At 41.6% G+C, this 13,068-nt stretch overlaps 1 protein-coding gene across 1 annotated transcript in view; it reads left to right on the top strand.

The window, feature by feature from the left end:
* Window positions 1–1,471: 1,471 nt before the first annotated feature.
* The window catches only part of TTC39C (tetratricopeptide repeat domain 39C), a 37,844-nt gene continuing 26,247 nt past the window's right edge, over window positions 1,472–13,068 (top strand). The window contains exons 1-2 of the mRNA XM_005517211.3: window positions 1,472–1,796; window positions 12,587–12,635. Coding sequence (XP_005517268.2) covers window positions 1,663–1,796; window positions 12,587–12,635 — 183 coding nt within the window. The 5' untranslated portion in view covers window positions 1,472–1,662. The remainder of the gene's footprint in view (window positions 1,797–12,586; window positions 12,636–13,068) is intronic.

The raw sequence follows: 13,068 nt of genomic DNA, 5'->3' as shown, positions 1-13,068 counted from the left end.
GGGGAGGTCACAAAGTCACAAAGTCAAGTGTATGAAAGAGGAATTTTTACTCTCTGTTCTAGTGACTGCAGTCACTGAATAAAACCACTAATAAAGAAAAAGAAAAAAGGAAAATCAATTTTCTGGAAACAGCTGCGTTATCAGAGGAGGACTTAGGACTTCTATTCTTCACACTCTAGGGCTGGCTGCAACCCCAGCTGCTACAACCCACCCATTAAAAACTGCAGTGGATTTTGCAAGAAGCCACAGGATTGTGGAGAGCCCACCTGAGGGCAGGAGGGTGGGTGCCAGCCACCTGCACCTGTGCAGTGCCTGCCAGCACAGCAACACGAGGTGTGAGGATGGGAAGGGAAGGGCAGCACATGGAGGCAGAGCAGCTCTCCACACGGACACCCCTAATCCAGGCATCAGTGCCTGCCTCTCTCCTGCTGGTGCTCACTGTGCTGGCCCCAGAGCTGGAGGTATGGCAGCCAGGCAGAGCCAGTGGTGCCCCGGCAGCCAGGAGGGGCAGCCGCATCCTGGGGTACATCAGGCACAGCATGGCCAGCTAGGCAACGAGCAGATTGTCCTGCTCTGCTCTGCACTGGGGTGGTCTCACCTCGAGTGCTGGGGGCAGTTTTGGTCACCAAAATGTAAGACAGACATTAAGCTTCTGGAGTGTGTCCAAAGGAGGGCAACAAAGATGGTGAAGGGTCTGAAGGAGAAGCCATATGAGGAGTGGCTAAAGCCACTTTGCTTGTTCAGCCTTGAGGAGACTGAGGGTGGCTTCACTGCAGCCTTCAACATACTCGTGAAGGGAAGCAGAGGTGCAGATACTGATCTCTTCTCTGTGGTGACCGGTGACAGGACCTGAAGGAATGAAGCTGTGTCAGGGGAAGTAACAAACAATAACAAAAAATTCTTCACTGACAAAGTGTTTGGGCACTGGAATCCTCTGCCCACCGAGGTGATGGTGGAGTCACCCTCCTTGGATGTATTTAAAAAGAAGACTGGATGTCGCAATCAGTGCCATCATTTAGTTGACGAGGAGGTCATAGGCTGGGACTCAAATGGTGATCTCAAAGGTCTTTTCCAACATAGTTCATTCTGTGATTTTGTGAAAAGGTTCTTCACCCAGAGGGTATTTGAGTACTGGACCAGGTTCTCCAGGGAAGTGGTCACAGCACAAAGCCTGACAGAATTCAAGAAGCGTTTGGAAAATGCCCTGAGGCGCACAGTGAGATTCTTTTTCGGGGTGTCTGTACAGGGACAGGAGGTGATCTCGAAGACCCTCGTGGATCCCTTCCAAACCAAGCCAGTCTGTGATTCCGCGAAAGGCGGCTGAAGGCTCCGCGGCCAGGGCCGTCAGCGCAGCCCGGCCACAGCACGACCCCCGCCCAGCCGCTGCGCCCCCGGCCCCTCGCCCGGCCCCGGCCCCGCGCCTGCGCGGCCTCGTGGCGGCGCCTGCGCGCTGGGGGGCGGGGCAGGCGCCGCTGCTTTCGGAGCGTTTGCGGGCGCGGAGCGGCTGCGGCATCGCCGAGTTCGCGCCTCCGCGGACATCGGGCGCTCCCGGCTCTTCCCGTAGGCGCGCCGAGGCAGCATCTAGCTGCCTGGGAAGGTAGCTGGGTAGGTAGGTAGGAAGGTAGGGGAGAGTCGGTTGGGTCCCGCTGCCTCCTCATCGTCATGGCCGGCTCGGAGCAGCGGGAGGACGGGGAAGCGCCGCTGCCCATCGAGGATTCGGAGCTGGCGCTGGCCGGCATCAACATGCTGCTGAACAACGGCTTCCGCGAGTCCGACCAGCTGTTCAAGAAATACAGGTCAGTCCCGGCCGCCCCTCCGCCGCCTGTTCCCCGGGCCCCTTGCCGCCGCCCCCGCGGGCGGGAGGGGAGCGGGCGGCGGGGCCGTGGGGCGCGCAGGGGGCCCTGGCGGCGGAAGCCTCGCCCTGCCCGGCCCCTCGGAGCGGGAAGGGTCGGTGCTGCCGGTCGCTGCCTCCGTCGGGGCTCTCATGAGGAAGGGACACGCGTGTTTTCACAGAATCACAGAATGGGTCAGGTTGGAAGGGGCCGCAGTGGGTTATCTGGTCCAACCACCCAGCTCGAAGCAGTGTCATCCTAGAGCACATGGCACAAGATTTTCCCCAGACCGTTCTTGTATGTCTCCAGTGGAGACTCCACAAGCTCTCTGAGCAGTCCGCTCCCTTGCAGGGTCATCCACACGGCAAAGGAGCTCCTCCTCATGTTCAGGTGGAAGTTCTTGTGCATCAGTTTTTGCCTCTTGCCTCTTGTCCTACTGCTTGGTACCACCGAGGAGGACCTGATTCCATCCTCCTGACACCTTCCCTTTAGATCACATTGATGAGGTCCCCTCTCAGTCATCTCTTCTCCAGGCTGAACAGGCCCAACTCCCTCAGCCTTTCCTTGCAAGAGAGATGTTCCAGTCCCCCAGTCATCTTCGTTGCCCTCTGCTGGACCTGCTTCAGGAGCTCCATAGCTCTTTTGTACTCAGGAAGCTAGAACTGGACACGGCACTTCAGGTGTGACTTCACCAGGGCTGAGTAGAGGGGCAGGCTCGTATACCTCAACCTCAGTCCCTCTGGGACTGCTCTCCCTAATGCATCCCAGGCTTCTGTTTGCCCTCTTGGCCACAAGGGCTTGGGGGTGGTGTGTGCTGTGCTGTGGTCGGGGGTGTTTGGTGCCCTGTTGGAGGGGTGGAGAGCGGCTGAGCAGGGGTTCCTCTGTAGCACTGTCTGCATTTGGCTGTCATGTATGTGCAAACACACACGTGTGGCTGGAGATATGTCCTGGGGGGTTTTTGCTCTGGTGCTTGTGTGTGGTCTGATGTGGTCTTCAGCATACCAAATGGATGGCAGTGAAAGGTCTGTGAGTGCTGCTGTGATTATATTTGGGCTGTAAGAGTATGTTCATAATCCCCACATACATCAGTCTAGGTTTCTGCGTTAAGTCGGCATTTGGTAGGAATGGCATTAATGCAGCTGTGTATGTCAGGTTTAAAGAAAAGGTTGCCCCTACCTGTCCTTGCTTCTTTTCTTTGGATTAATGTCTTCCACTCGAGCTTGAGCTGCTGTAATTGCGCATACATTCTAAATAATTAATATGCACTATAATGCTGTTGTCTCTATGATTAAAAATGACTTTGGATGACTTAAAATAGGACTTCATAGTGATGGTGTACTTATGTATTTAAATCTCGTTTACAGAAAGGATGGTTGGAAGTAGGGTGCAGGGAGTAAGACACATTAAGAACATTGCCCTTAATAATAACAACAACAGTGGAATAACACTTTATTGTGTACCTGCAACAGGTTAATATTAAACGTGTCATTTTGTCTCTGGTATATACTGCTATGTTACACAAAGTACTGTTGTGTAGAACTGACTGGAATATTGCAGGTGACAAGCAAGGTCTTATTCTGCATTCCTCATGTGCATAAACATGAGGTCCAACTCTTAACCCAGCAATGCCAAGACCACCGCTAAACCCCTGTCTGTAATTGCCATGTCTGTACCATGTGAAGTTGCACCCTATGAGTTACTTCTTGAGTATTTCTTTCTTTTGAAGTCCTCAGTTCTGTGTATCTAAGGAACCTGTTGGTTTTGGTTGCATGCTTTTGTGTTGTGTAATTTTTTTAAGGTGCCAGTTAAGGAACACTCAGTGTGGTTTCCTCTCCTCCAGTTTCACTTGTGCTGTGCTATTGCTTTCTCTCAGTAGTGTGGATCTGGAAGGAGTCTTGGAATTCTAGATATGTGATGCTTCTTACATGTTAAAGTAGTACTGAGGAGTAAAATTGTTAAGATTTCTGTTCTCAGAATGCAGTTTAATCCTCCCTTGAAAGGGTGAATAATGATTTCTTCTGCAAGCTATTCTCTTGGTTATCTAGAAGGTTAGATACACATTTTTAACATTTTTAACACATTTAAAGATGTGTTAAAAGCAGAAACCTGCCAGTCTTTCTTGCCAGGTTCAGGATTTTCTTTGTTTGACTTTATCAAGAAATGCTTCTTAGTTCAGTGTAGTACATTGATTGTGGCTTTTAAACACCCTCTGCAAGGACTAAGTAGGAATCCCTTTATAAGATTAATAGTTTATGGTTCATAAATTGATAATTGCTATCTTGGGCTGGAGATTTTCAGAAAAATTTAAAAACTTTCCTTCATCCCAAAATTTTAGTAGTAGCCTTCCTCTTGCTGTGAAATAATAAGCTCTTATTGAATTACAGTATAACTGTATGTTGAGAATTTGGATTTCATATAGGAGAGAAGATGCAGCAAAGTATGCTCAACTTCCTATAAACTTGAATTCTGGAGATATGTGCAGTGAGGGCCACTTGTTTTGACCAACAGTTTTTAGTTCTTTGCTTGTCTTGAGTATGTTCTTTTTGCAAGGACTTAAGCAGTGCTATTATATGCTTGTTTGCATGCAGTCTTAATGAGTGTGGTTTTTTTAGGTGTGTGCGTGGAATTATGAAATAGAACCCATCCTAAATGGATCTAAACCCAAACGAGGAGAGTTTAGAAGCTCTCCATAATTTTATATTGATATTTGTAATTCATGGTGCTAGAGGTCAAAGATGTGTGATGGCATGCAGCTTTTTTAACTTGATATGAGTGTGTGTTGTCTGTATTTCAAGTGACCTTTCTTGTAGAAAGTGTTAATTCTAATCTACTGCCTATGCAGGTAGTTTAGCTTTGTTTCAGAAGCTTAACAGTTATTAATGAATTGTAGAAGTGAAGAATGGAGATACTCAGCAAAACTTCTGTTTCAGTAGCCACATCACTTAAACTACTTAAAACTGTTTCTTAGAAGCTGCTGGTTTTGATTCTGCTTTTTGTTACTTCAGTTTTTAATTAATTTGCCACCTGAAAGATCTTGTGAAGAATTCAAATTAATGCTTCTGTCTTTCCAAGGCAGCAGGCAACCTTGTCTCTAAAATAGACAGTATGTATTTTTCTTTGCTCTTCGGCATTTTTACATTTTCCAGGAAGTATTGAACTGGGGTATTCTTTTTCCTCCTGTAGCTTTGTGGATTTTTAAGCATATAAGAAAGAAATTCACAGAAGAAGGCTGACTGCCGAGCCTAAAATCAATTATTTTTGAAAGCTGGTCGTAATGCAGTCCTTAAAGATACCTGGGTTGGAATTGCAGCTGTGTTTCATATGCATATCCACACCAGTAAAGTCTTGCCTATGAAGAGTGGTAGTACTTTGAAGTTACATGCCACAGAACTGTTATTTCTGTATTGGACATGGGAGAGTGGTATTTTGTCTTCCGGTGGTTACAGCTCATATTTGTATCTATAGAAAATCTGAAGAAGATGGATATTCAGTTGTGTGCCAGATACAACATGTACTTGGAACTGCATTGGCTGTCACACTAAAGCACTTGATGATTTGTCAAGTGTTTGTATTTTTGTTTTAAATTATACTTGAGGGAAAATAGATTTTGAAAAATTATCTACACGTAGCATCCATATCTGTGCATGCTTTTTCATGAGTTTAAGTTTTTTAGAAGTCCAGATCCTCTACCTGCTAGTGGTGATAACATTCTGAACATGAATCAAATACCAGTGGATGTGGTATTTTCATAGATCTTTACTAGACAGCACCACTGTCCTTTAGTGCTTGTAGCACCTAGTAAGATTCCCTCAGTGCTAACTCATGTTTGAAACTGTCAGATATCAGTCTTTGTATTCAGCTTGAACAATGCTGACTCTGTCCTAGTTCTCATCAATTTAAACTTTTGAGTATCTCTGGAAGCTGCAAGAGGGATGGAGGTTAACCAAGGACATAGAAAGTGAAGATAGAGCACTCGGGCATCAGGGTGGTAGTTTTGGTGAACCACCCTGACACTAGCAGGAGAGCTGAACTGGAGTGTTCTTTTTCCCCTTGTAGCTTTGTGGATTTCTAGACACATAAGAAGGGAAAAAAATATCAAAACTAATATTTTTGCTGATTTTTCACTTCTTAAGAGCATTTGCAATTCAAAAGTGATTTAAAAACTTCCTCCAGCTAAGAGAAGACTATGTTAAATAAAGCCAGGAGTTTTTTGCTGAGTTTTACTTGCAATGAAAATTGTCAAGTCACAGAGTATCCTGAGTTAAAAGGGACCCATCAGGGTCAATGAGTTCAACTCCTGGCCCTGCACAGGACAGCTCCAAGAATCACCCCTTGTGCTTGTGATCATTGTCCAAAACTTCTTGAACTCTGTCAGACCTGGTGCTGTGACCACTTCCCTGGGGAGCCTCTTCCAGTGCTCAAGCATCCTCTGTGTGAAAAACCTTTTCCTATACCTAACCTACACCTCTCCTGACACAGCTTCATGCCATTCCCTTGAGTCCTGTCGCTTGTCATGAGTGAGAAGAGATCAGTGTCTGCCCCTCCTTGTCCCCTCAAGAGGATGTTGTAGGCCGTAGTGAGGTCTCCTCTCTGTCTCCTCCAGTCAGGAGAAGCCAAGTGACCTCAGCCACTCTTCATATGGCTTCCCCTCAAGGACCTTCCACCACCTTTGAGGCCCTCCTTTGGACACTCTCTGACGGCCTTGTGTCTTTCTTATATTGTGGTGCCTAAAACTGCACAGAACACAAGCTGAGGCTGCCCCAGTGCAGAGCACGTTGAGTGGATGCACTCAATGCCTGACGTACCCCAGGACACATAGTTGGCCCTCCTGGCTGCCAGGGCATAAATCATGAGATCAGGGCTATTAACTCATAAGAAATCCAACAATCTTCTGTCTCCTGCCAAAGAAACATTTGACTCTGCATGAATGACTCTAGCATCTAAGAATGCTTGATAAAGTTTCCAACTTCCACCTTAATGGAAAGAGAAATGGTACAAGATGACAAGTAAAATGTATATAGTAAGAGCATATCCACAGAAGAAATTGAAGATTATCTAGAGAAATGTGATTATAAGACAAAATGTGTAAAGATTTAAAGAATGAGGCCAGTGTAGAAAGACATGATGTTCAGCTTGCTAGGGTAAAGAGGAACATGCGGAACTGGAAGCTGGTGCAATTGAGAAGAAAGCTTACTATGGTTGCTAAAAAACCCTGAAATTAATTTGAAGTTGACATGCTACATTATGTGTATTAACAGACACACAAACTTAATAATGGACCAGAAGTCCATTATGTATAGGCATTTGAACTTCATATTACCAACTTAAAATGCTGTCTGTAGCTAAAAACACCTTTGACCCAAATGCAAGTTGAAACAAGGTCACATTAAGCCAGCATTGATCAGTAGGTAGATTATGACCCATGTATGGGCTGTCTAACCACTGCTGAAATTCTTTCTTATATACCTCAGCAAAGGAACCTTAAGACCAAAAATGAAGTGATTTAGTAGGTGCTGCAGTAGGTTCTCTAGAGATAAAGCCAGCATAGTGGGAGCTGACATCACTCAGTTGGTCGAAGGATGATAGCATCTGGATTGGTAGTGTGAGAATAAATTGTGAGTGCCCTGCTAGCAACCCCATGTGCTTTTGTTTGATCAGCTATAGGCAGAGGAGAGCTGCTAGATGGATGTATAGAAGCGGGAGTTATTTGTAAGGGAAGTGTTTTTTAGGAGCAAAATTCTAAATGTGTACCTCAATGAGGCAATATTTCATTGCTCAGTGCTAGGCAGGGTAATAGTAATAACGATGCGCATAAAATCAGCATCAGTTTTCCAGCTATCTGGATAGATTAGAAATATTTTAAGGTTCTGCAGTTTAAATCTTCCAAGACCTCAGTACACAGAGATAATCACATTGAGTGTGACACTTAGTTTTGTGGCCTTCATGACAGAGACAGGTGGTGTTGCCAGAAGAAGTGGTAGAAAGGGTAAAGGTAGGTTGAGAGATCTGTTTGTCATATGGAGCAGTATCTGGTGGCTAGAAGTCCAAGTGAAGATGACAGAAAGCTAAAATCTGGGTTTATAACTTAAAGGTTATAAGTCAGGTTTGGTGGAAATGGCAGAAGAGGTGTGATAGTAAGCAGATCTTATTAAATTAATTCTGTGAAAGATGCAAATGCTTTAAAGACTTTTTGCTCTTGTTAGTGCACCCACTGCTTGGATCTACTGTATCTGGTAAAATATTTCACGCTGTTGTGATAGGATAGATATGTTTTCGTTTTAATCTACTTCAGGATTTCTGAGATGTTAAAGCAGTTACATTATGTCAGTTCAGCTGTTATAGTTGGCCATGGAAAGTGATTTTGGTCAGGTTGAAAGAAAAGGTTTTGCTTAAGTCCCCAATTTTTGCAGATTTAGAGAGTGCAAGTGGAGAGTTAGTATAAATCTGCTGATATAACTAGCTTTGTCTCTCACCTTTGTAACTAGTTTCAAATTAAAGATGAAATTGAAAATTCTTCTAATCTCTGGTGTTTTGATGTTGTGTGTCTAAAGTTCACAGCCTGAAGTTAGAGCAAAGCAATCTCCCGTTAATTTGCAGAAGAACCAAAAAAAATGAGATGAAAACTGGATAGAGCAGGGCCACAGAATTATTTTTATATTCCTGAATTTCTGTTTTGGTTGTGTATTTCTAGTAAAAATAAGAATGTATGTTAAGGGTTCATTTAACAAAGCAAATCTGGATTGATTATGAAATGTAAACTAAACCTAGATCTGATATTTGCAGTTCTCAATGTGATTTAATACAGTAATCCTTCCTTGACACTTTTATTACCATGGGTATTTTATATACCAGTTTAGGATGAGAGCTGTACATATGAGGATCTGTCACATTTGTAGTCTCACAAAATTCCTGGAACACATTTTAGAACAATCTGTGATGGAATAATGACCGAAGTATTTGTATGTTGTTGCAGTAAATTCCTTACCTTTCTATTTACATATTTTTCTGCCTTGTTTTAAAATATTTAGTTCCTGCATCTGTATTTATCTGTGAACTTAGATGAACTATGTCATCCATTTTGCTTTATTCTCCCACTTTATGGATAAAAATTAATTTGTTTTGTTTCAACCTGAGCATCACTCAACATGATGACTGGAATTCTTGATGGACTGTGGTTAAAGTAGCAAGGACTAGAAAAACTGTGAGGAAGTGTTGGCAAGTTAATTACATTACTCTAAATTTAAACTTGAGCTGGGCTGTAGAAGCTTTAGAGGCTGATGTGGAGAAGGGAAATACTATCTTCGAAAAAACTGTAAAAAAATAAAAAAAGGAAATACTGAGAAGTATTTTTTGTTTGTTTTTATGTGTTTCAGTTGTGATGTATTTTCTTTTATTGTGAAACTGGGCTGTATTATCTCAGCATTATTAAACCAAAGCTTTAAACCCCTGAATTTATCACCATGTGTGAAAATGGGGCATAGCAAATACCTTTCTTCTGAAACTGAGTTAGTGCCTTAAATATATGCTATGAAATGAGGCAAAACACTCAGGGTTTTTTGGGAGAAGCAATGTCTTGTGTAATGCTAGTTTATATGTCTGGAGGAAAGTTCTGCTTCAGTGCTCTTAAGTTTTTGACTTAAGTTTAGTTACACATGCCAACTTCATTGATATGTAGGAATTTTTACTGTGGTGTCTTGCAGTAATGGTGTTAATAACAGTTTCTGATAAAAAAGATACCTTCAGGAGTCCTAGTTTCCTAGGTGAAGTGCAAACTATGTTTTACAAAATATGTCTGGAGACTGATTTTTTTTTTCCCTTTCATCTTTGAGCTAATTGAAAGTCTTTAGATTTTTCTTTACTTAATGGAGGTTATTGCTTTCAAAGTTGTGAGGATAACTTGGCTACCCAAGTTTTATATATATATATATATATATACACACACACACGCCAAGTGTCTCAGTGTTAATTTGTATTCGGTTCCATAGCTCCTGTCAGCATTGATGTGGCCCTTGTTTTGCTGTTAGTATCTTCTCAAGTACTGCCTCATTTTTTTGTTTCTTAACAACTTTAGAGTTGTCTGTCAAAAAGGATGGAACTTCATGTCTGAAGCTGAAGGTCACTTACAAGGACTTTGAGCTTTTTGTGGGATTGTGTTTTTCCCAGAAACTTACTGTCATCATTAGTCACACCTCATTTTTTACTGGGACAGTACTGTGCCATTGCAAACTTTTCCTAGCTCTCAAGGAAAAGAGGACCTTAAACTGTTGAAGAATATATCAGTCAACATAATACTCATGAAGACTGAGCACATAACATGGTTGTTATTTAAAATTGTATTTTAAACACTTAAATCACCTTAATAAATGATCTTCCATAAAGCTGCAATTATAGTCTCTACCCAGTGACTGTGTAGGAATGTGCTGTAAGTGTTCCTTATTTTCTTTAGTGATGACACAAGTTCTGTGTGGGGGACTCCTACAGGAAAGTTTTGATGTTTTGATTGCCATGTTCCATGGTCTCAACAGAAGCATCTCCCAGACATAGGATAATATTATGCATCGCGTTTCCTTCCTTCAGGGTCCTTTTGTGCTACAGCCCATATGTGCTGTAATGGCAATGCTTTTTATAGATTGTGTGACTGAAAGTTAAAAAGAACTGATCTGTGACATTTACCTCATGTATTATAGCTGCTGATAATTTCAGAATGGAATAATGATGTGACTTGATTTTTTTTGTTGTTTCATCTTTGATCGTGGGGGATGAATTGGGAACAGAAGTAACAGTAAGTGTCAAGAGTGCAAGTATGGAAGCAGTTTTGAAAGGTCAGTTGAAAAAGTATGTACTTGGGGAAAAAACTCAGCTGTACTCAGACAAATATACGCTTGGGTGAATTTTCATTGCTTCAGTTTATTTTGTAGTCTTTAAAGACCAGTTGGCTCTCAACTCTAGTTATCTCAGTTTTTAACATAATTTTAACATTTTTAACCCTCCAGAACTGCTTGCATTCATGCATACGTAGGTCTGAGGAAACACAAAAATGAAAATTTGCTTTATTTCTGGGCTTATTTGAAGCTCAGTACACAGCTTCCTACTTACAGACATAAAAACGATCTATGTGATCTGTGTGCTGATCTGTTCTGCAGTTTTAGATCAGTTGGGTGTTGATAATGCAGGTGTGACCTTGAAATGTGTGGAGAAGGTTGTGCTGGGAGTATGATGGTAGGACTGGCTGCTGAATGGTCCCACGTGCCTCATGAGTTGAAGAAGGGATCATGAGCGAGCCATGTGCCCTCTGCAGTAGGAGTTCATGCTGGAGGTGCCAGCTGCAGCAAGTGCAATTTGTGTGGCTGATTGCTGCTGCCCTTTGTAGTACAGCTGCTGGGAAAGCACAGTCCAGGTACTGAAAAACAGACATTTACTGGCAGCTGTTCTTTGTTGCCTCCTAACAAAGGGGGAAGCACTCAACCTATTGTTCCTTTGGAAAAAATAATGGAAAAAATGTGATGAGTTGTATTGATCTTACATTTAGGTGTATATACAGAATTGAGCAGTGTATATAGAAAGGAAAGGTTTCTCCTGTTACAACATGCTTTGTTTGTCTTTCCTGTTTTTCTTTCTCATTATTCTTGTTAATGGTCTTGCTTTTAGAAATTTATGCTAAATCAAAAGTGAGAAAAGGTGTGTGTAGGGGAAGCATTGCTGACTGCTGCTTTTTTTTTAAAAAAAACATACAGCCAAACTCTACTCTTGTATTGTATTGTATGGTACAGGTTCACTACTGGAAATTTGTGTTTTAGCAATATGCTTCTTTCTTGGTGGTTTTTCAAGTACCTCTGCTAATTTAAAGCTCTGCTTTAATATAATGCTTGGAAAATAAAGTTGAAAACAAATTAGATACTGTACTGTAGCAATATATGTTTCTGTAGCCTGAATTATACTTCTTAAATGCTAGAAGTCTGTGTTTTTATATAACCTGGCAGCCCACCACTAAACAATGTGAATCAGTGGTACCACTGAGGTTCTGACATTTTTTGTTTTGTTTTTTTTTTTCAAAGTGCCTTCTATGTAGCATTACTGTAGCCTCATGAAACCTGTCTGATGTATTACCATGGTTTTAGTTGCCTCAATATTTTGATCTAGCTGTGATTTCACCCTTTGTAAATGGCCCTGTGAACAGAATAGGTTGAAGCATCTTAAATCTGATCCACACAGGGTAAGATAGGGATTCTGAGCTTGAAACAAAACAGCTACAAAACCATAAGCCTTGTAAGAACCTTGTATTACAGCATCTTCATTTTGTTGTATAGATGCATATTTTTAGTGGGTAGATTAACTTAAATTCTTAGAAACAGATGGAAATGGGACTCTCTTAATAGAACCAGTTAACATTTGTCTTCTAGGACAGAATTGTAGTGATGGATCACAAGAGGAGAGTGGAATTGGCAGATTTTTAATTTTTTGTAGCTTTTTCTTTTGACCTGAATTGAATGTATTTTGATGGCAGTGGTTTCTCTTAAAATATCTGTATCCTAATACCTGAAATATTATTTTTTAAAAATATATTCAGTATAGTAAAAGATGAAGCTTTTGGTTTTCTATTTCCATTAGGTTTTGCAAATATCTTTGTAATTGATACAGAACACCCACTGAGATTTATTTACAAACATAACAAGCTATACCCAAAGGATTCAATATGGATCATTGTTACAGAAAATATGTACAAATGTAGTAACTATTTTTTGTTTTCTTTACAGAAACCATAGCCCATTAATGAGTTTTGGAGCCAGTTTTGTCAGTTTTTTGGTGAGTAGATGAGAATACAGAGTTTATATCTCTTGGGGTTCATGGCTGTATGTGCGTGCATGTGTTCATAATACTCTATTTTTTTTTCTTTTTCTGAGATTATTTTTTTACAAATTTTTATATTAAGCACAGCTAGAGAACAAGGCATTATGCTGTGTAAAGTTTATTTACTCATGTGGTTTAAATAGAAAGTAAAGGTTTTGCAATCCAGCTTCTCAGATGTATTAAATATTTATGTGTTCCATTAACGGAGCCATAATAAAAAGTTCTCTTAAGTGAGCAGTTGAGTTGTTTATTTATTTATTTATTTTATTAAAATAAAAGTCATGAATGCCTGTTTCTCTGGTAACTTTTGCTGTTCTAGATTTTTCCATCCATATGTCCAGGTGACGGGTGTTAATTCAATCCATTTGCATTGCTTCCAATTTGGATA

This window comes from Pseudopodoces humilis, chromosome 1 (assembly GCF_049639895.1).
Source record: "Pseudopodoces humilis isolate 2021_Gansu_Grassland_sample_001 chromosome 1, ASM4963989v1, whole genome shotgun sequence".
NCBI classification, from domain to species: domain Eukaryota; kingdom Metazoa; phylum Chordata; class Aves; order Passeriformes; family Paridae; genus Pseudopodoces; species Pseudopodoces humilis.
Note: the sequence above shows the minus strand (reverse complement) of the source record. Positions and strands in the feature narration are given on the sequence as shown.